The sequence below is a fragment of the Geotrypetes seraphini genome, chromosome 11 (genome assembly GCF_902459505.1).
Source record: "Geotrypetes seraphini chromosome 11, aGeoSer1.1, whole genome shotgun sequence".
Taxonomy (NCBI): Eukaryota; Metazoa; Chordata; class Amphibia; order Gymnophiona; family Dermophiidae; genus Geotrypetes; species Geotrypetes seraphini.
The window spans coordinates 5,685,095-5,708,352 of NC_047094.1; the positions used below are offsets into that span (position 1 = coordinate 5,685,095).

At 42.2% G+C, this 23,258-nt stretch overlaps 1 protein-coding gene across 1 annotated transcript in view; it reads right to left on the reverse strand.

Moving 5' to 3' along the window:
• Nucleotides 1-498: 498 nt before the first annotated feature.
• The window catches only part of LMF1 (lipase maturation factor 1), a 376,591-nt gene continuing 353,831 nt past the window's right edge, over nt 499-23,258 (reverse strand). The window contains exons 8-11 of the mRNA XM_033915111.1: nt 20,790-20,943; nt 12,713-12,896; nt 11,906-12,018; nt 499-753 (exon numbers count right to left, since the gene is read on the reverse strand). Coding sequence (XP_033771002.1) covers nt 579-753; nt 11,906-12,018; nt 12,713-12,896; nt 20,790-20,943 — 626 coding nt within the window. The 3' untranslated portion in view covers nt 499-578. The remainder of the gene's footprint in view (nt 754-11,905; nt 12,019-12,712; nt 12,897-20,789; nt 20,944-23,258) is intronic.

The following is a 23,258-nucleotide window of genomic DNA, read 5'->3' on the forward strand; positions in this document are numbered from 1 at the left end:
CTCAGTATCACATTTTCCAATCAAGAAAGTGCTTGTCTCTAGTGACTGAAAATGATCGGGAAGCATTACTCCCCCAACCCCCCCTAGGCAGGAATGTGGCTGGAGGTTTCTCGCACAGCTTAGATGTTGGGCTCTTATTTGAACATCTATATGGTAGGACAAAAAAAAGACCCTTCATTATCAAAGGTTGCAATTTGAATGCATTGCTTTGGCTGCAGCTTTTCTGCGTTTGGTCTAATGTTTATGAATATTGGGCCCCAGGGTTTTTAGGGAGTATCGAGATCTTTAACAAGCATCTATGTGCAGTATGTCCTTGGATGAATGGGAGAAGCTTTGGTTTCATTCAGAACACAGAACCATCCCAATCAGAAACTCTTCCACATAACAGGCCTAGAAGTTGGACAAATGCCAGTTAAGTGAAATTTCAGGAGTAATTTATTCCAGGGCTGGGTCGAATTTGGCTCGATTTACAAATGCTACTATTTGAATGAACAGGTCGGCTTTTGGACAATTGTATTTTATTTTCTCATTTGACAAAAAAAGTAAAAATCAAGAAAATCAAGAAAAGTCTCTCTGGCTCAGGATTTGTGTGGATGAGGCCAGTGTCGACTTTCAAAGTATTTCTTCAGCCCCTGCAGACTGACTGGTGGAAAGTATGGGCCAATTTTTTTACGGATCCACCACTTGCCCTCAGCGGCATGCTTGCCTCCCAGATGGCTAAACTTATATTTGTAATGTTCTCCCCTTATCCACCTAAATGAAAAAAGAGAAAGAGAAGTACACAATGGGTCTCATCAGTAGCATATCAATCAGCAAGAAGCTTTGCAAAACAAGACAATAGGAGTGGTCTGACCCAAGGATGGCTATTCTTATGTTCCTTTGTATTCAATGCTTTGTGCACCTACTGTACGTTCCTGAATCCTGCTGGTTCAGGGTTGGGGAGTTTCTTGCACAGAGAATGATAGAGTGGACATAGGTCATTTTACGGTGATATCCCATGCAGCAGGAGAAAAGGGGAGGGGGTAAGAATGTGAATTTCTATGCTTTTGCCTTCATTATAAGAACATAAGAATCGCCATAATGGGACAGATCGAAGGTCCATCAAGCCCAGTATCCTGTTTCCAACAGTGGCCAAATCAGGTCACAAATACTTGGCAAGATCCCTGCCTATCCTAGAAATAAGCAGTGGACTTTTCCAAGTCTGTCTTAGAAAAAAGGCTTATGAACTTTTCTAGTTTAAGGCAAGCAGTACATGACACCCCCTTTCCCATCTTCAGCGGTCCACAGATTGCAGACACCTAGATTTCATCATCCTGAAGGTATCCTGCAGCTGTGCTTGTAATTAGATTCAGAAGCTGGGGCTTAAGTGTGATTCCCTGTTAAGACCCTCAATGTCGCTAAACATCAAATTTTACATGCTTTCATGTAGCCTTGGGGCTTGTGTCGAACTGAGCTCAGGCCTCTGTTTCATTGCTAATGTGCAGTTGCATTTCACTTCTGTTACATCATGTATAGCTGCTATCCCAAACTTGTAAATTTCGGGATAATAAGATTTGATTCATTACATAATTTCTGCATGCAGAAGTAATTGCCATGTGAAGTGTACGTCCCCTTCTTTGCTAATTTCCATGTCATGGTGCCCTCATGCTTGACGAGTTGGGACTATGAAGCTGAATATCCATTTTGAACCTCCAGAGTGCTCCAAAAATTCTTTTCATACCCTCAAAATGTATAAGTTCTTTCTTCTCCTACCTAAAAGTTGTTTTACTTTCAAGCATCTCTCTAAGGCTTTGCAAACATTGCCTTCTCTCAAGGAGTGATCGCTTCTGGGCTTAAGAAGGTAATGTGTTTAAAGAAGAGAATTAACATCCCATATAATGTAATGTAATGTAATGTAATTTATTTCTTATATACCGCTACATCCGTTAGGTTCTAAGCGGTTTACAGAAAATATACATTAAGATTAGAAATAAGAAAGGTACTTGGAAAATTCCCTTACTGTCCCGAAGGCTCACAATCTAACTAAAGTACCTGGAGGGTAATAGTGAAGTGAAAAGTAGAGTTAGAGGAAAAATAAAAATAAAATAAACATTTTAAAAAGACAGCATTGATCTAAATACTTTGGAAGGTAGAAGAGAGGAGAGAAAGGAATAGAAGCAGAATGGGTCAGCGTCAGTGATGAAGTGGAGCAAGTAAGTTTAGGAGGAGCGATTGACGTATCCAGAAAGGGCTTCTTCTGGCCGACAGTCCCAGGATGTCTATGTCTCCTCCCCTGCGATGTTCTCCCATCCATGCATTCCCTCCCAGACACACTGCCCGTGCCCCAGCCGCTCCAAGGAGGCTGCCCCAGATGAGGTCCACGGTGAATGCAGGATTCTCTCCTCTGCGGGAAAGCCGCCCGGAACCGACAGTCGATCTTCTTAGCGGATTGCAGGGGGGGGAAGAGTTCACACTCTTGGTAGGATCGGGTCTGAGTGCTCTCGGTGGTTGTGGCTGGTCTCATTGCTGCTTAGATGTAAAAGCAGTTGATCTCCACTGCTGCTGATATTTAAAAGCAGGCAGATTGATCTCTCCAATGGACTGCAGGGGGAGGAGTTCACGCTCCTGGCAGGATCGGGTCTGTGGGCTCTTGGTGGTTGCGGATGTACCCGCTGCTGCTTAGGTGTAAAAGCAGTTGTTTTCCCAATGCTGCTGATATTTAAAAGCAGGCAGATTGATCTCTCCAACAAATTGTATGGTGAAGAGCACACACGTCTGGCTGGATTGGGACAAAGGCTCTCGATAGTGGCGGCTATAATAAAGTTTATATTGCCATTGCTTAGGTTGGTCAGGTGTTGGCTCTGTTTCCACACATCAGTCCCCTGAGCCACCTGGTCTAGTGATAAAAGATTCTGTTTCCCTGTGCCAACTTGCTGAATTATCCAGTCCTAGAGATGAAATATTATATACCCGTATGCCGATTCAGAGTTGTGAAGTTTCCGTCTCCATCTTACCAGTCAACAACTCCAAGATCTCAACAAGCCTAATTCATCATTGGATAAGAAATCTTGAATTTGTTGATGCAGTATTATTTTGCGCATCATAGCTGGCTTTCTGTTCTGGCATCTAGATTTGACCACATTAGGTTTAACTGGAATTAGGCTGGTTAAGCCCTGTAGTGTTGAGTCAATGACATACTTTGCTGAGGGTTTCATCTGGCTTTGGATTAAGCTGCCCAACGTAAACTATGGACGTAAAAACTCCTCCAGCACTCATGGCATGTGCAATCCACACACGCGCCATCATTTTCCAACCAAAGACAAAAGTTCTAAGAATAATAAGCAGCATTTCTTAAATCAATATTCCACAAGCTCTCCCTGCCAGATGCCCAGTAGCAGCTGTGCTGTTACACTTTTAAAATTTGATCGTATATCAGCCTATTATGACATCTTCCAACTGTACGTGTTAAAAATTAGCAGCAATATTCAAGTTGTTGCGACTGAGACCTAAATCTCTCAGACAGCTGTAATTAGTTCCAGAGGGGAGCAGCTGTCGCCCAGTAACAGCTGAGAGTTTTTTGGAGGGAAAAAGCAAGGCCTGTGTTTTCTGTCAGAATTAATGGCCTGACAGGCCGACAAGCGGGGAGAGAAAGCCATAATATGGTTATTTTTTTAAATGTATTTAACATATATCTGTATATACATATCTTAAGATTTCTGAACAAGGTCTCCTACTTAAATGTAAATCAAAAAAATATCTGGCAGCAAAACATAGAAATTCATTAAAAGCATAAAGTCTTCATTTTGGGTCTTTTGTTTGCTTTCCACTAGCCTTCTTGTTGAAGAGATCATAAATCCAGTACAGCAAGGAACGAACTGCCCGTTTGAATAATGATGGTTTTATTGGTTGTAAAGACTCTATTTGTCGTGCTTCCCTAAGCATTAGAACAAGTACAATGTAAGGTAGGTTTTAAGTACTGCTTCATTTATAAGCTGTTGCATTCAACATATTATAAGAATAATAACTTCAGAAGCTGCTAAGGACCATTCAATCCCTCCCATTGTGTACACACTGGGTTAAATACAGTTAAAAGTCTAAAAGTAAGGTCTAGAGCTTTGGTCTTCAATCCCAATCCTCAAGGGATGCCAATAGGTCAAATTTTCAGGATATCACTTATGAAAATGCATGAGAGAGCTAAGCATGCCTACTACCTCCATGGTATGGAAATCTCTCTCCTGCAATTCATTAGAGGGTAACCTGCAAGCCAGTGACGGGACAAAAGCATGACGGATAAAGCCGAACCAACAATAGAGAGCAGACAATTGCACGCAAGACTCCAGCGTACCGCCATAAAAGTTTATTTTAAAGGGCTCCGATGGGGGGTGTTTACTTAATAGTGTTCGTGCTGCCGTTGGGGGTGTGTGGGGGTGTAACCCCCCCACATTATACAGAAAACTTAACTTTTCCCCTAAAAAATAGGGAAAAAGTTAAGTTTCCTCTATAATGGGGGGTTACAACCCCCCAAAACCACCCCCAACGGCAGCGCGAACACTATTAAGTAAACACCCCCCATCGGAGCCCTTTAAAATAAACTTTTATGGCGGCACGCTTGAGTCTTGCACTCACTGCTCTCTAATGTCGGCGCGGCTTTGTCCCGCGCGCTTATGATTGTGAACCCTGCAAGACAGACCTTGAGAATTTGAAGGCCAAAAGGTCTAGAGCCTAATCATCGTTCTATGACTCAATCTGGTAAATGACTTTCATTGTGACACTGGACAACTCACTTTACTTTAGTATGCTTGAACTTGGAGAGAGAGAATGGCGCTGCGTCTACTTGTGACGAGCTAGTTGTTTGATTCTTCTCTCCAACCAAAAAGGTATTCTGTACCTACCTATAGGGAATGTTGGCAAGAAAGAAGCAACTCTGAAGAAAAGGCATGTGGGGGGAAATGCTGGATACACCCCCAAATGCTGCAGCGCTAGGGAGATGCCTGACCTATGGCTGCAGGGGCTTGGTTTGCTTTAATGCTATGCAAGTTCCCTATCGCCTCTCAAAGGGCTCCTTTTCAAGGCCACACTGGCAAATGCACCGAAGTTCATTCAATTCCTATGGGCTTTGGTGCAGCTTTGTGAAAGAGACCCAAAGTGAAGTTCCACACTCCAATTGCCTAAAATCTACTGCTGTGTTCATTTTAATCAATCATCTCTTTCTTGCTTCAAGTTTGCTACACATGAAATAAAGGAAAAGAAAATAAGTGAAATGTAAGTTTGTAAATCCATCCCTAGGAGCAAACCCCCAGATCATAACTCTTTTGAGAAGTCCTAAGACTACTGGAAGTGAAAATTTTCCATATCTGGAATAAATGTGATGGCTCTCAAGATGTGAAAATCTTATGAAAAAGAGTGTGGCTGAATTATTTAGTCTACTCAATTATGAAAGTAATTAAGGCTCAGAATTGCCTTTAGTAGAGAGAAAATGAGATGGAACAGGAGCTGCTCTGACAGTGTAATTAGCTTGGGAGTTGAGGGCTAGGTCAAGCTGTTGATTTGCAGAAGTGAAGAGAAAGGCCAGACCCTGTAATAATTAAGAAGAATGTTATCCCATTTCTGATCCTGACCAAGTCTGAACGATGCTACTGGAAGGAAAGCCAGGAATATGTAGAACGTACAGGGAAAGAAATAGTAACATTTTTGCTCCAGTTTTATGACTGGATTATTTCCATTGATAAATTTGGAGCAATTTTATAGTTTATTGACTTTGTTATTTCGCTTTATGTAATGTCAATATCAAAGCAATTTACAATATTCTCTATATAATAAAATAATGGATAAAAAACTACAGTAAGTGATTGTAAAGTCCAGTTATCTCAGACCATTTGTCTTGATAGGACTGCTTTACACTAAATTTTCAATCAAACTTCTTTAAATTTGTTAATTATTCAGCTATTCTCCAAGAGCACTGAGAAAGCCAACTACTTTGATAATCTTAATTTCTTTCATGGCTTTTCATTTTTTGGCTCTGCTTAATGGATCTGAAATATAATTGGCCAAATGGCATTACAATGTGCTCAGAGTGGCCATCTTTAGTATTCAAGATGGTCTTCCACGGCCTAATTTGGCCCCACAAAGATCTAACTGGCGAAAATGTTGGCACCTCAGAGAATGTCAAACAGTTCATAAAATAGCAAGTAATTTTATTAAGACTTTGTTTTTCTATACAGGGTTGTATAAAAGAAGCCCCGCCCCCCATCACTGGGGATTTAAAAGGCCAGGTAAAACCTCTGCTAATTTTCTCTTACTAAGATCTGACATGGCCTTGATTACAGATCCAGACAGTAGATATGTACAATTTCAGTGGCAAATGAGTGATATTCAGCCAGAAGGCACCTCAGTGGATCCAAAGGTCTTGGATCTGGGATGTAGGGGATAAACAGAAAGGTGAGCAGGAAACATTTAGCCTCCATGATCAGTGTTTTTTAAAAATGCTGGCTAAAGTGGTCAAAATTATCTGGATATTCATTTCCACTATCTAGGCAGTGGTTGGTGCTGAGTGTTCAGATAAAGCGGTCTGTGCTGGAACAATGCTATCTGATAATTTAGGACACTCTTTTGTCTGTCTTAAACTATCCGGATAACGGACCTAATACTACCACTATCCAAATAAGTTCCGATACAGCTCTGGCACTATCTGTATAGTGCTGAGATATTCAGAGGTATTAAGGCAAATGGCATAAGACAGGTGAAGTTCGGCAACTCCAGGATTGTAGGTGGCTTTGTTGTCAAATGCTGTCAGTGAGGATGAGGGGGAAGACATCTTGAGTGGTAAGTTGAACCACACATCATCCTCCTATGGGTCTCATGGTGGAAACTGCAGCTCTGGCCACCTTGTTATCATATAGATCTTTATCTTCTGCCACTTACTGTTTTACTGTGTTCACTGAAGGATTTATATTATTACTTGGAAGCTTCCTATCATGGACTATTGGAGGCAGTTACATCAATCGGCAGTCAGGTATGTAAGTAAGCTAAGTGCCATTCTATAAAGGTGTGCCAATGGGTGGGGGCATTCTATAATTCTATAATTTGGTGATCATCAAGCGCCAATGGGACACCGAAACTGGCAAAGCAATTTTATAAAACAACCCCCATTAAGAAAGATTTCCTACCATGAATGAATATAATTAAGAGAGTCATGAGCTTTATATTATTTAGAGGTCCACCGATGTTAAGCAGTCAGACATTAGAGACAAACTGATTCATAAGAACATAAGAAGTTGCCTCCGCTGAGGCAGACCAGAGGTCCATCTCGCCCAGCGGTCCGCTCCCGCGGTGGCCCATCAGGCCCATTGCCTGAGCAATGGTCCCAGACTATCCCTACAACCTACCGCTACTCCTAACTGTACCCCTCAATTCCTTTATCCTCTAGGAACCTATCCAAACCTTCTTTGAAGCCTTGTAACGTGCTCCGGCCTATCACAGCCTCCAGAAGCGCGTTCCATGTATCCACCACCCTCTGAGTGAAAAAGAACTTTCTGGCATTTGTTCTAAACCTGTCCCCTTTTAATTTCTCCGAGTGCCCCCTTGTACTTGTGGTTCCCCATAATCTGAAAAATCTGTCCCTGTCTACCTTTTCCATACCCTTCAGGATCTTGAAGGTTTCTATCATGTCTCCTCTAAGTCTCCGCTTCTCCAGGGAGAACAGCCCCAGCTTTTTCAGTCTGTCAGTATATGAGAGGTTTTCCATACCCCTTATCAGTTTAGTTGCTCTTCTCTGGACTCCCTCAAGTACCGCCATGTCCTTCTTGAGGTACGGCGACCAGTACTGGACACAGTACTCCAGATGCGGTCGCACCATTGCACGATACAGTGGCAGGATGACCTCCTTTGTCCTGGTAGTGATACCCTTCTTAATGATACCCAACATTTTGTTTGCTTTTTTTGAGGCTGTGGCGCATTGTGCCGACGCCTTCAAAGATGTGTCTACCATCACTCCCAGGTCTCTTTCAAGGTTACTTACCCCTAGCAGTGATCCTCCCCATTTTGTAGCTGAACATCGGGTTCTTTTTCCCTACATGCATGACCTTGCATTTCCCTACATTAAAGTTCATTTGCCATTTCTTGGCCCATTCTTCTAGCATCGTTAGGTCCCTTTGCAGATCTTCGCAGTCTTCCATGGTTTCAACCCTGCGGTAGAGTTTGGTGTCATCCGCAAATTTAATTATTTCGCAATTTGTTCCCACCTCCAGGTCATTAATAAATATATTGAACAGGAGCGGTCCCAGCACCGACCCCTGCGGAACTCCGCTCGTGACCCAATGCCAGTCTGAGTAATGGCCCTTTACTCCAACCCTCTGTTTCCTGTCTGCCAGTCAGTTTTTGATCCATCGGTGGACCTCCCCTTGCACCCCGTGTTTCCACAGCTTTTTAAGCAGTCTTTCGTGCGGTACCTTGTCGAAGGCTTTTTGAAAGTCAAGGTAAATGATGTCAATGGATTCCCCTTTATCCACCTGGCTGTTTACCCCCTCAAAGAAGTACAATAAGTTTGTGAGGCATGACCTACCCTTGCAGAAGCCGTGCTGACTCGACTTTAGCTGTCCATTGTTTTCTATGTGTTCACAGATACTGTCCTTAATCAGTGCTTCCATCATCTTTCCCGGGACCGAGGTCAAGTTTACCGGCCTGTAGTTTCCTGGGTCCCCCCTTGAACCCTTCTTGAAGATGGGCGTGACATTTGCAATTTTCCAATCCTCCGGGATCTCTCCAGTTTTCAAGGATAGGTTACATATTTGGCGAAGTGGCTCTTCTATTTCGTTCCTTAGTTCCTTGAGTACCCTTGGGTGGATGCCGTCCGGACCTGGCGATTTGTCGCTCTTTAGTCTGTCTATCTGCCTGAGGACATCCTCTAAAGACATTAAATCATCTTATATTAGCAGCAACTTTGTCATGAAATATCATGACAGAAACTCCAGGTAAAAGCTACATTGATGCGAAAATGTTTTTGCCCCTTTCCTCATGTTCTCTATTCTTTTAAATATGGAGTATTGAGACATTTGGAGTATTGAAATAAGGCATCAAATTTCTGCATCTCAATGGCCACGAATTTGGTCTTGGAGAATGAGATGCACAGTGTCTGCATCTATGAGGCAAACTTGGTTCTTTTTGTTGCATAGAGCTTTTTGGACCCCTGTTCATTTGCAAAAGTTAGATAGATCTAAGTCTAATAGATGCTGGCATTGTAATCTGGAAGTAGGGACATTGGATCATTTACTTTTTTACTGTCCCTGTATTAAATTATTTTGGAATTCAATTTGGACGCAGGTTAACCGTTTACTTGAAAATCATGTTGCTTTGTCTTAAGATACTATTCTGTTTGGCATGGCTATGAGGAAAAAAAGTCAAATTTCATCTTATAATAACAAACTTCTATTAATAATGACAGGGGTGGCAATTCAGCACATTATGGCTAATTGGAAAAATTATACAAATCTTAATTATTCTTTTTGGTGGAATTCACTTTGTCACATTTTTAAAATGGAAAGAGCAATTGCTGTACAGAAAGGTAATTATAACAACTTTATAAAGATCTGGGGGCCATTAGAGAATTATTGTAATGAATGAACATAGTTTTCCTTTCTGATGGATACATGTATTTTATTGGGGGGAGGGGGGATATTGGATGATTAATATTTTTATTTAATGATTGGATTTCTGTTGAAGAATTGTTGGGTGGGGGGAAAGGTTATAATTTCTACTTTAATGGATTATATGTATAAGAATGTCAAGTGCTGTATATTTTATTAGTAATGTAATGTTTTAATATTAATCACTTGTTTGTCAGTTTTAAAATGAATAAAGAATTAAATAAATAAATATGTCACACTGAATGGTTTACAATACAATACAATAAATCAATTTCTAGACCTCATAACCAAATAGTTCTATGTGGTTCACAAAAGAGTAATGAGGATACAAAAATAATCCGAATGAAGAGATCTAATTGCCGATGAATTTAAACAAAAGGGAACCTAAGCAAAGAAATTGTTTTGAAATTATTACGCCACTTATTTAGGGAACAAAGTGATCTCATATCACCCATGTGAAAAAAACCAACTACTACCGTCCACCTCAAGGGTCCTTTTACTAAGCTCTGGCAAGCACTTGTGGTGCTTTTCGCAAGTTGCGTTAGTTTTAGGATTGGTGCATACTGCCCATGCGCTAAAAAATAGACTTTAGTTTTTAATGTGGGGTGCATGATTGGGAGTGCTGAATAGTGTGCCCTGCGCTCATCAGGTAGCGCAGGTGCCTTTAACGCCTACAATACCAGTGGTGATAAGGGCTCTACGCTAATCAGTCTGAAAAGGGTTACAGAGCCATTTCTAGAACTCTGGAACTTCATCATACCAAAATGGAGAAGACTTGGAACAGTCTGCCAAAATTACTCCAAGAGTGCATCGACAATTCATCCAGGACATTAGAAAGCATCCCAGGCCTCAGCTCCTTGTTCATGACTGTACTACAAGGAGGAGACTGGGCAGAAACGGGATTCATGGGAGAGTAACAAGCCACAAACGGCTGCTATTCAAGTGCAACATTGATGCTCGTCAGTCTTTTGGAATAATAAGACATAAAGCAAATAGAGCATTTCAGAGTAAGACCGAACACGGTGGTGATAGTATGATAGAGTGGGAATGCTTTGCTGCCTCAGGACATGGAAACTTGTCATTATTGAAGGAATCGTGAATTCTAGACTAAACAAGAGGAGGAGCATAATTGGGTTATGCAGCAAGACAAGGATCCAAAACAAATGCAAATCAACATCTGAATGGCCGAGATGAAACAAAATTCGTTTGGACTGGCCTAGTCAAAGTCCGGACTTGAATCCAAAAGAGATGCCGGGGCAGGATCTGAAACTAGCAGTTCATGCACAAAAACCGAGGAATGTGTCTGAATTAAAGCTGTTGCTATTAAAGCTGGTGCAAAGAGTTACTTTTTCATATGGGTGATATGGCAGTTGGATAGTTTGCTAATTGACCCCTCCCGTTTACTAAGGCACAGTAGAGGTTTCTGTCACAGCCCGGAGTGTCACAGCATTGGAGCAGCCGTAGATCATTCAGTGTCCTGAGCTGCAGTGGAACCTCTACTGTGGGGCTTAAATAAACAAAGTAATAATTTTAAAACCTGTGTTCCCTTTGGCTAATATTGTATTTTGTTTAAAGATCCAAAACTGTGCAATAACATGATAAATCAGGAGGGGGCAAAACCTTTTGGATATCACGAGTCACTCTTCTCAAGCTCCCCTCACTCCTTGGTTATTAGACACTTGGCTGATACTTTCAAGTACTTTCTTTTCCTGCTCAGGTTTCCTCAGTTGTCCAGACTCGCTTTCTTCGCTTATGCAAAATTTGGACGTTGTGCAGTTTTCTGGACGATCAATCTCTCCGTACTCTGATACATTCTTACATTTGGATTACTGCAATGCTATTGATCACAAATCAGGCCTTTACAGCTGGTGCAGGTTTGACCATGCCATTCCTCCAGTCTATTTAGCGTCTAGCACCAGCTTCGCTGCTTCGTTCACTACACAATTTCCACTTGACTATAGCTGCAGTTATCACCGGCTCAATTGATATCAACAAGACAGCGTGCGCTCTCCTGTTTTGTTGCCTCCTCTACATCTGGATGGCGTTTCAGGTTCTGAGATAGCAAGCTGGGCAGTGTGCCCTATGATTATTTATTCCTCTCTCTAAGATGGGATTTCTTTTCTTATGCTTTTGACCGCTTCTCTTCTTACGTTTGATAGAGTTCTTTTCCTATATCTTACATTTTGGTGTTATATACGGTTAAAGGAAGTGGAGTGAGTGACATTGAAGACAAGCCAAGAAGCACATTTTCTAGCTGACACTTTCTTGACATGATCTTTTCTTACCTGGGAGGTTTCTTGCCCTCAAATGGATTGAGTTGAAGGAGAGATATAGTCCCGCTGTCATTGGCTAACAGTTTTCCAGCCAAATGGATAATCCATTCATTCTGCTCATAAGTCTGGGTGGGGGGGGGGGGGAATTGAAGAAAAAGAAACGTCAACACTCTGTAGAGGTGCCTGAAGTCCCTGTTTCATTTGAAGTAAGTCACCCAGGCCTACTTTGACTCAAAATTTAAGCAGGCACATTGCAACCATGAAAGGTCGCTAATTTGTGGCTAATTTCTTTACCCATAACTATGGATTTGTTTTAAATAAATATGATACTGGTAAAATTCTTTTTTTTTTTTTTTTTAAAATAAATAAATATACTCGTATCAACTGGATTTAAGAGAGTTTTCATCCTTTACTTCAGAGCAAAGTTTATCAAACCTGGTTCTGGGAACTCCAAAGCCAGAGGAATTTTCAGGATATTGCAATGAATATGCATGAGATAAATCTGCATACAGTGGAGACCTGCCCCATGAAGCTTTACCTCAAGCACTGTGGATATCCTGAAAACTCAAGCACCTGTGGAGGTCCCCAGGACAGGCTGCAGAAGCCCTAGTTTGGAGAGAATGAGAACCAGAACATATGACCTCAAATTAACAACCTGTGGCTTTTCTGTATCTCTACCCCTATTAACAACCCACCAAAAGACCTATTCGGACATAAAAATAAATCCACATTTATCAAAACAATAAGCTCAGGTGATCTTGTGCCTCTTTGGAAGAATTCTAGGTTCAGCAATGTACCACTGCGTCTACAGACACTCACCTGGAAAGCAGCGAACCACATAAGCCAGTCCAGCCGATAATGATATGGCGTTATAAGGCATGGCCTCCACCTCACGTTCCCAGGTTTACAGTTGAATTCATACTCTTGCCAGAGAGCACTGGCATCATTTGGGTCCTCGCTAGAAGTCCCCTGAAGAATGATCTCAGTTCTCTCTTTGGTAATACTGAGGAACAGACAGTACTGTTGGTTGAGTTATTTTGGGTTTTTTAAGGCAAGTGCAGTTATAATCCAGTCAAATGATATTTTTGCTCACACCAGTTATTTAACATTTCCTGCTATATAATCCTTCCTAAATCACTTATAGCCAGTTCAGTGACAGTTACAAGAACATAAACCTGGTCATACTGCAGGTCCATAAAGCTCAGTCTCCTGTTTCCAATCCAAGTTACAAGTACCGGACAAAATCCAAAGAGAGTAACATAGATTTTATGCTGCTTATCCCAGAAATATGCTATATCCTACAGTTCTACTCTACTTGGCTGATATGGGGGTAAACAAATTACTGTTTTGTCTGTCTCAATTTAAAGATCAAACACAACACTTTAAACTCAATTTGCGCAGATACAGGCAACCAATGAAGCTGAACTAGAATTGGCATAATGTGTTCAAATTTGGAAGCACCCATAATTAGCACCAATTGTAGTGCTGTACTACACATTTCGGTAAGCCTAGGTAAAGGGCATTGCAATATGGTTGGACTCAAGATCACACTACTGAGAGGAAATCTGTTCATTTTCGAAACAACCAAAGTTTGAAGACCAGTTTATTGTACTTTTTTCCCTCGAACCTTTTATAAACCCTGCTATACTAATGGCTTGTACCACATTCCAGAGCTTAATTATAATTCAGTGAATATTTTCTTCAATTGGTTTTAACCATTTCACTGCACGCCTCCCTAGTCTTTACTTTCTACTCCACTCACTATTTTATATACCTCTATCGTCTTTCGCTTTTCCTCATAGGGGAGTCATTCTATTCCCTTTACCATTTTGGTTGCCCTTCTCTTTTTTTGAGCTGTGGTGTATTCAAGGTGTTGCTGCACCTTATAGTTTCCTCATTCCTAACATTCTGTTTGCTCTCATGGCCAGAGCATTTCAACATACACTTGACAGTGATGCTAAATTTGGAGTCTGCGTTCCTCTTTCCTATGTGCATCACTTTGTACATTAATTTTCATCTGCCTAAGGACATCTTGCAATTTCTCAGCTTTATATCATCAACAACCAATCACCTCACTTGTTATTCCTGTTTCCAGATCATTTATAAATATGGTAAAAAACAAACAAACCAGTGGTTCCAGCCCAGACCCCTGGGGAAATCCATTATTTAAACAAAATAAATGCGTGGACAGCACTGAGCATGCAAGTGCCGATCATAAGCTCTGCCATCGTCATTGGGAACAGGAGCCGAGCTGCCATAGAAGTCTTAAGATAAGTTGGTTTATCTGTACTGTTTGATAGAGTGACTGCTTGGAATGAATATCCTTGTAGTCTATGGAGGTTTTTATGCCTATGAAGCTCTGAGGCTTTTCCTCCTAGACACTTTTGGACTTGTTCAATTTGTTTTTCACTAAATTCTATTTTCACAGCCTTTTGGTTATTTTGTTTAAATTCTAGCTGTGTGGGAGTTCTGATTGATTGAAATCCATTATTCCATTGAAAATACTGACCATTGAACCCTACTCTCTTTTCTATCTTAACCAGTTCTCATTCCATACTAGCACACTGCCCCCTATCTCACAGATAGACTATATGGCCTATCTGGTCTGCCCATCCATGCCATCTACTACCCCTTCCTCTTCCGTAGAATCCCAAGCTTTCTTGAATTCAGATAAACTTTTTCGGAGGCTGTTCCACAAATTCACCACTCTTTCTGTGAAGAAGTATTTTTTTAGGCTACTTCTCAGTCTGTCCCTTTTCACCTTCATCCTATGTCTCCTCATTCTGGAACTTCCCTTCAATTGAAAGAGACTTGCCTCCTGTGCATTTACGCCACATAGATATTTAAACATCTTTATCATATCTCTCTTCTCTCACCTTTCTTCCAATGTATACATATTGAAATATGTCCCCATACACTTCTGGACCAACTCCATCCTGTTTATAACTTGTTGGAAGATAAAGTCCAAATGGCCCATCTAGTCTGCCCAGCTGAAGTAACCATTATCTCTTTCTATCTCTGAGAAATTCCACGTGCCTATCCTACGCCTTCTTGAATTCAGACACAGTCTCTGTCTCTACCACCCTTTCAGTAAAAAAATATTTCCTTTGATTACTCCTAAGTCTATCACCGCTTAACTTCATCCTATGCCCTCTCATTCCACAGCTTCCTTTCAATTGAAAGAGCCTCGACTCATGGACATTTATGCCACATAGGTATTTAAGAGTCTCTTACATATCTCCCCTCTCCCGTCTTTCCTCTAAAGTATACATATGGAGATCTTTAAGTCTATCCCTATACGCCTTATGATGAAGGCCACGCACCATTTTAGTAGCCTTCCTCTGGACCAACTCCATCCTTTTTATATCTTTTTGAAGATGCGGCCTCCAGAATTGCACACAATATTCTAAATGATGTCTCACCAGAGTCTTATACAGGGGATCGATACTTCTTTTTTCCTAAAGGCCATACCTCTCCCTATGCAACCTAGCATCCTTCTAGCTTTCGCCAACACCTTTTCAACCTGTTTGGCCACCTTAAGATCATCACATACAATCACACCAAGTCCCACTCTTCTGTCATGCACAAAAGTTCTTCACCCTCTAAACTTTGGATTTTTGCAGCCCAAATGCATGACCTTGCATTTCTTAGCATTAAATTTTAGCTGCCAAATTTCAGACCATTCTTCAAGCTTCATTAGGTCTTTCTTCATGTCATTCACACCATCTGGGGTGTCTACTCTATTGCAGATTTTGGTTTCATTCGCAAAGAGGCAAATCTTAACTGACAGCCCTGCAGCAATATCATTTATATAAATGTTAAAAAGAAGAAACCCAAGAACAGAACCTTGAGGCACACCACTGGTAACATCCCTTTCCTCAGAGTGATCTCCATTGATCACTACCCTCTGTTGCCTTCTACTCAACCAGTTCTTGACCCAGCCCGTCAGTTTGGGACCCATCCCGAGGGCACTCAGTTTATTTATTAGCCGTTTGTGTGGAACACTGTCATAGGCTTTGTTAAAATCTAAATACACCACATCTAGTGCTTACCCTCTATCTAATTCTCTGGTCACTTAGTCAAAGAAATTGATCAGATTTGGTTGACAAGACCTACCTCTAGTGAATCCATGTTGCCTCTGGTCATGTAATCCACTAGATTCCAGAAAAGTCACAATTCTCTGTACTAGAGGGACTATTACAGGTGTGGAAGCACATCAGTGATCCCTGGTGATCTTGAGATTGGAACCAACCCTGACAAGAAACTCAGATGTTTAATGCTTCATAAACTTGAAAAGCTGTATCAAAGCATGAAGGAGGCAAGGCTGCAGTTTATAAGCCTAGTTGCCTTTTCTTCCTTAACTATCTAATCTGAAGCCAGACCACAGCCTTATCCAGATTTCTGGGTTGAATTGTTTTCTCTGTCACTGCCAAGTCTCTGTCTCTTCCTCTGTTAGTTTTGAGCAACTCAGTTTTATCCATAATTGATGGACTATTATGCATTTCCTTTGTTCACACATCCTTAAAATGTCATCCTCAGAGGCTTCCCAATGACACAATATCTAGCCAGAGAGGCTCCAAGTTTCTAATTATAGTAATATGTTATTCCTTTACTTAGTGTTTTAGTGATAAGATTTCCAGAGCTAAGTGTGATTCTCAAAGGAGTGGAAGTTTTAAGTTTCATTACTTGTCCAAAGCCTGAGGTAATATATTCTGAATCATTAATGACGGTGATAGCTCATTATTGTTCTGCCAGTGGTTCTCAATCCTGTCCTGAAAGAACACCAGCCAGAAGGGTTTTCGGGAAAGCCCTAATGAATATTCATGAGAGAGACTTGCATATAATGGAGGTGATAGGCATGCAAATCTGCTTCATGGATATTCATTAGGGCTATCCTGAAAACCTGACTGGCTGGTGGTCCTCCAGGACAGATTTGAGAACCACTGGACCAGAGGACATCTCTGAGACTGCCCTGAACTGAAGTATATAATGTTTCTTAATGTCATTTTTATTTTTTTTACCCCAATGGAAGTTGGGGCTAAGAAATGTCTGTCTGCTTGTCTACAGGCAAAATATGTCTCTGAAAATTAAAGGAATGGGATGAAACTTAGCATGGTGGAAAAACCAGTGAAAAGGCACATTAAAGTATGAAAATGAAAAAATTAGACAAAGGGTTCCAGAGAAATTGCTCCCCCCTCCCGTGCCGACTCCAGTGAGCCTTACCGGCTCAGCTGATTGCAGCTTTGGTGCCGTGATCAGCTAAGCTGGTAGAGGGAGAGCAGCAGCTGTTGGCTTGGCTTTTTTTTAACCTAAAATCGGTGCAGCTGTGCTGTGCACTGGACATACAAGCAAACAACACACGCACAAACAGCTACTGGCAGCTCCAGACCTGCCATAAAATTTTGCCCGTAAAAAGTGCTCTTTCCAGCATTACATGACGTGGCTCTTGAGAACCCTTTTGAGCATCGGAGGCTGAGCGTCCTTACAAGTAAGACTGCCTTTAACCAGTCTTACATGCCCAGAAAACCTTTGAGCATCGGGGCCATATAGATTTGCCTGGTAATACAAAAAAGCAGGTGCTGTTTTCTGAACACCTATTTTTGTGCAGAGATAATCCTGGGCAATTTTAAAAGTGCTCAAATGACTTATAAAGTTACTCCTAAAATGTAGAAGAGAAGCAATCAGTGGGAGAATCAACAAAATCATTTGGTTCTGGCACATTTCCTCTGTCTGGGCTTCTTGGAAGAATGTGGAATCACTGGAGCTTTGTGCTTTGCCCCTGTTGGTCTTGAAAATTTAAACAAATGATTGGACACCGCTGTTAGACTAATCTTCAACCTGAGAAAATATGACTCGATTACAGCCTTCATCAGGCAACGGCACTGGCTACCCATCCCGTCACGAATAACCTTCAAAACTTCAGGCATCATTCACCGTATACTTTATGAAAACTCCGCGGCTCCTCTCATCCAGCACTTCTCCAAGGCATGGTCTACTTCCCGCAGAACCCTCAACAGAATACTTCTAAATCTCCTTTCCATAAAAAATCGTGTTTTCCACTTCATGCTCACCTTTCTAGGCGTAAAAACTTGGAATGACCTTACTGAAATGACCAGGACGGATACTAACCAGGCCATATTCCGGAAGAAACTGACACTTAATCACCTGTATCCTCTCCTCCCCCTCCACCCCTCTCACTCCCCCTCCTACCCTCATCTTCTCTTCTCCCACCCCTCCTCCTCCTTCTCCATCCTCCCCTCCCTCTATAAGTCGCCTTGAGCCTACCTAGGTATGAGCGACGCAGAAATAGAAGATTAGATTAGACTAAGCTACAGATATTGAAGGGGATATTTATTTTATATTATTTTATTTCTTCCATTTGTGCGTCGCACATACCTATACAAGCTCTAGGCCACTGTTCTTCAACCGCCGGTCCTTAGGAAATTTCTGCTGGTCCGCAAAAGGCCGGTGAGATTGATGAACTTCAATTTCCTGCCGGTCCGCGCAGGGCCGGCGAGATGTCATTTTCATCTGGTCCGCGCAGGGCCGGAGAGATAATGGGGAGTCTCCGACAGTGGCTTTCTCCCCTCTCAGCAGCTCTCCTTACTTACCAGTGCAGCGATTCAGGAAGGCAGCCTTGGGGCTTTTACTGAGTCGTGGCCGCCTCTGATGATGCAATTTCCTCTTTCCTCAAAGGCGGCGTGACCCATCAAAGGACCCAAGGCTGCCTTAGAGAATCGCTGCGCTGGCAAGTAAGGAGAGCTGCTGGGAGGGGAGAAAGCCACTATTGGAGGCTGGGAAGCTGCTGTGCTAGGGAAAAAAAAGGGACAGCTGCTACTGGACCTGGAGGGAAGGAGAAGGAGAGATGCTTCTGGGAGGGGAGGAGGGAAAGGAGTCTGGGAAACTGCTGGACAAGGGAAAATAAAGGGACAGCTGCTACTGGACCTGGAGGGAGGGAGAAGGAGAGATGCTGCTGGGAGGGGAGAAGGGAAAGGAGTCTGGGAAGCTGCTGGGCAAGGGAAAAAAGGGACAGCTGCTACTGGAGAGGGATAAGGAGAGATGCTGCTGGGAGGGGAGGAAGGAAAGGAGTCTGGGAAACTGCTGGACAAGGGAAAATAAAGGGACAGCTGCTACTGGACCTGGAGGGAGGGAGAAGGAGAGATGCTGCTGGGAGGGGAGAAGGGAAAGGAGTCTGGGAAGCTGCTGGGCAAGGGAAAAAAGGGACAGCTGCTACTGGAGAGGGATAAGGAGAGATGCTGCTTGGAGGGGAGGAAGGAAAGGAGTCTGGGAAGCTGCTGGACAATGGAAAAAAATGGACAGCGGCTACTGGACCTGGAGAGGGAGAAGGAGAGATGCTGCTGGGAGGGGAGGAGGGAAAGGAATCTGGGAAGCTGCTGGACAAGGGAAAAAAGGGACAGCTGTTACTGGACCTGGAGGGAAGGAGAAGGAGAGATGCTGCTGGGAGGGGAGGAAAGGAAAGGAAGGGAAGAGAGCTACTGCTGGACAGGAGGAGGAGGGAAGGGAGAAGGAAAAAAAGGAAAGAAACAGCTGGCAGGGAGATTAGAGGAGGGGAAGGGGAGAGACAAGCATGAAAAAGTACAGATTGATGATGAGAAGGGGTCAGCAGAGAAATAAGCAGAGAGGGACAATGATGCTAGATCTGGTGTAGGAGAGATAAAAATGAAGAGAGCAGTGAAGCTGTAATGAATCATGTAAAAAGGAGAGAGGGGGGCACAGGCTGGATGGAAAGGGGAGAGGGGCGTAGAAAGAAGACAGATACCATATGGAAGGGGGAGAGGGCAGACAGGGGATGGAAGAGGAAGATGCTGGATTGAAGAGACAGAGAGAGCAGATGCTGGAAGGAAGAGAGTGAAAAGAAGATGAAAGTTGAAACCAGAGATGACAAAAGGTAGAAAAAAATAATTTTAGTTCTATTTTGTGATTAGAATATATCAGATTTGAAATATATATCCTGCTAGAGCTGGTGTTAGACATAACTTGGGACTACAAAGCCCAGGCAGTGCTTCTTTAGCTTCCAGCTGGCTTAGGGCACTCTCTGACCAGGGGGCAGTTGCCCTAGTTGCACTCCCCTAAAACTATTCCTGTCATGTGTGACTGCAGTATTCTGTTAGCATGATATTTCTGTGTAGCATTCTGTAATAATTTGGCTTGTTCAGTTTTCTTGATAGTAGAGGGGATATATGTGAAGGTGAGGGGAGACAGGGGTTTTGTTGATCCTTGCTCTGTATTATTTGTATTTATAAAATGACAATTGTACAGAATATTGTTTCTTTTTATACTTTAATAAAATACATTCAATATAAAATCATAACTGAGGCTTGTGAGGATGGGATCAGATGATTTGCGGGAACCGAGCTCGCGGAGACGGGGCGGAAACAGGGTTTTTAAATTTCAGTCCTAGTAGTTTGCCGGTCCACAAAATAATTATTTTATTTCCGCTGGTCCATAGGTATAAAAAGGTTGAAGAACACTGCTCTAGGCGATATGGTAGCACTGTTTAATTCAATGCAGTTCTAAATAAGCTGGAAACAATTTTAATCACTTACCTTCTTTTAAAATTTTTTAAGAAATGTAACTAAAATATTTTCTGCTTCAAAAACCTAGTAACACCAAACATTCCTATGTTCTGTTCTCAGTAACTTCTCTGCTTCACAAAAATATCTATCATAAACACACTTTTTTTTTTCTGTTCTTTACGGTCCCTTTTTTGGAACTGGGGACTGAATTTTGGCTTCTTCCTGTGATAAGCAACATTATATCTTTCTTTCTTGTGACCTGGACTGACCACAGTTGGAAACAGGAGAACGGAATTGATGGACCTTTGGTCTGTCCCAGTACGGCAATGCTTATGTTCTTATGTTGGAAGAAGACCTACCTTCCGAAAGCTCCATATGTGTTTACTATTTTCATAGGGTTGAATGAGGTGTTCATGGCTTGTTTAGGACTGAGTAAGTTCTGCACCACAGGAATGCTGAGATAGGCGATCAGAACTCCCAAAGAGATATTTGTTACTTGCCGAACAGAACTACCTGTGTGAAAACAGAGAGAAGAGAGGGTGTCACCTGAGGGTCTGCACTTAGAAACCTAACTGATTTCATTTGGGATTACTATGCTGCTTTGTAAGCATGTACTTGGTCATTATGGCCTGTGATCTGGTGTGTGCATTTAGGTCACAATAGAGCTAAAAGCTCCGATGCTGCTCTGGGCTCATTTATTGAAGGTACATTGGCAAAGAGGTAGCCGTAGCAGCATCTGGAATAATTCTAGGCACAGCACTGAACCTCCACTACAAGATTAAGCAGCTTATTGATATGAATTACACTCAGCAAATCATTTCCCCTTGTGCGGTAGCTTTTTTGGCATGCTGGCCAGTCTGACCCCTGACCTCTTCTCTCGCTGCGCTGTGGCTATTTCGCATTACTTCTGCTCTGTTAAACTCCTGCCAACTATTGCTAGATATCACTACCAGTCTATACTCTATTCTATCATCCATCATCCTGGGTCTTGGCCTCTCTCTCTTAGCAGCCTGTCCGTTTTGCTCTTTCCTGCCTTGTGACAAACTTCTGGCTTGACCGTCTGAGTGGTGATCTGCTTCGTGTTTTTGATGGTAGGCCCTTGCTCTGCTTCTCTGCCCTGATTCTGACTCTCGCTTTTATCCAAGGAGCTGGAGGGAGTCCTCCTCCTCGGACTTTTCACTTTTCCAGCAGGGCCTTTCTCAGCCTTCTTCAGCTCACCCTGGTCTCTAGCGGTTTCTTGCTCCTTTCTCACAGATTCTAAATGAGACACCCGGAAACTGGTCAGCTGCACTGTTTGCAAGCCACAATTTACAAAAATCCCCAACCCAACCCTTAAACTAGTGCTCCTTTACTCCCATGGACTTCTCTAATGACTGAAAAATTCTTATTCATCCCACCATTCGCTCATATTTTTATACTGATGAGCTAGCTAGAGTTGAGTAAGAAAACCTACCGTATATCTATAGAATTTTACTTTTGAAATAAATTGTTGGTATGGCCAGCTTGCATTTAAAATTTTCTACATGACATAGATGAGTTCAGCTTGATCTCTATATTGAAAACAAAATATGGCTGCCAACTCGAACATTCATTTTGGAGTTATCTGCAATTTTATCATCCTAGTGGGAAAAATACTTCTATCACTTGTAACAATATCTTTCCATCCAGTGCATAAAATTCAGACTAATATAAGCACAAGGGTCCTTTACTAACGGGTAGTGTGGGTTTTAGCGCCGGCAGCGGCAGTAAGTGCTCCGACGCTCATAGAATTCCTTACCGCCGCTGCCGGCGCTAAAACCCACGCTACGCGTTAGTAAAGGAGGGAGTTACTTTTTTATGGTGGAACAACAAGAGAATATTGAAAAGTGTCAAACTGAAGAGGAATGAAAAACTCCACCGTAAAGAAAAGAGAACATTCTGGAACTCGTATCCCATGTAAAGTTAAGAAGTGACAGAGAAAACGGTATATTAATATTAGGCCCTAGCATAAATTTCAAAAGCAAAAACTGCAGCAATGGTGTACGGCAGGGGTGTCAAAGTCCCTTCTGGAGGGCCGCAATCCAGTCAGGGTTTCAGGATTTCCCCAATGAATATGCATTGAAAGCAGTGCCTGCAAATAGATCTCATGCATATTCATTGGGGGAAATCCTGAAAACCCGACTGGATTGCGGCCCTCGAGGAGGGACTTTGACACCCCTGGTGTACAGGATGCCAAAAAACAGTTTGTATCCAAAAGGACAGATAACCTGATGGATAACCGTAAGAGCTCCTACGTGATGCAGGGCAAAAAATGAGATTGTTTTTATCCAGTTGTTATCCATCAGGTTTTCTTGCATTGATACATCACAGATTAGGAGCCCTGAGGAAGGAGTGTTTCTTCGAAACACGGACCGTGTCGGGTCCAGCCTTATCTGTCCTTTTGGAAATAAACTGTTTCATGATTTTATTTTTATGTTTGTCCAAGAAAGACTTGGCATCCTGTACACCAGCACTGCCGTTCTTGCTTTTCTTCTTTGACTTGTTATTTTGCTGCAGACCCGTTGGATACTTTTTTGTTTTTGCCTTTCAAGTTAGGATAAAAACTTGTACAGAAATTATGCATGTTAACCTGTAATCCGTTCTGAGCTCCTGGGATAGAAATTGAATAAAATGAAATAAATCAATGCAGCCCCATTTTAGGCAGAGCGTTCCCTTACAACGCTACTGCCCCAGTGCCCCTTTTTAGAGCTCCCGGCTGTATTTGCAGGATAGTGTTTCGGCGCATGTGTTATGCATCAAGCCATTATTCTAAACATCTGTGCAGGTAAACGTTAGCTCCTATGTCATAG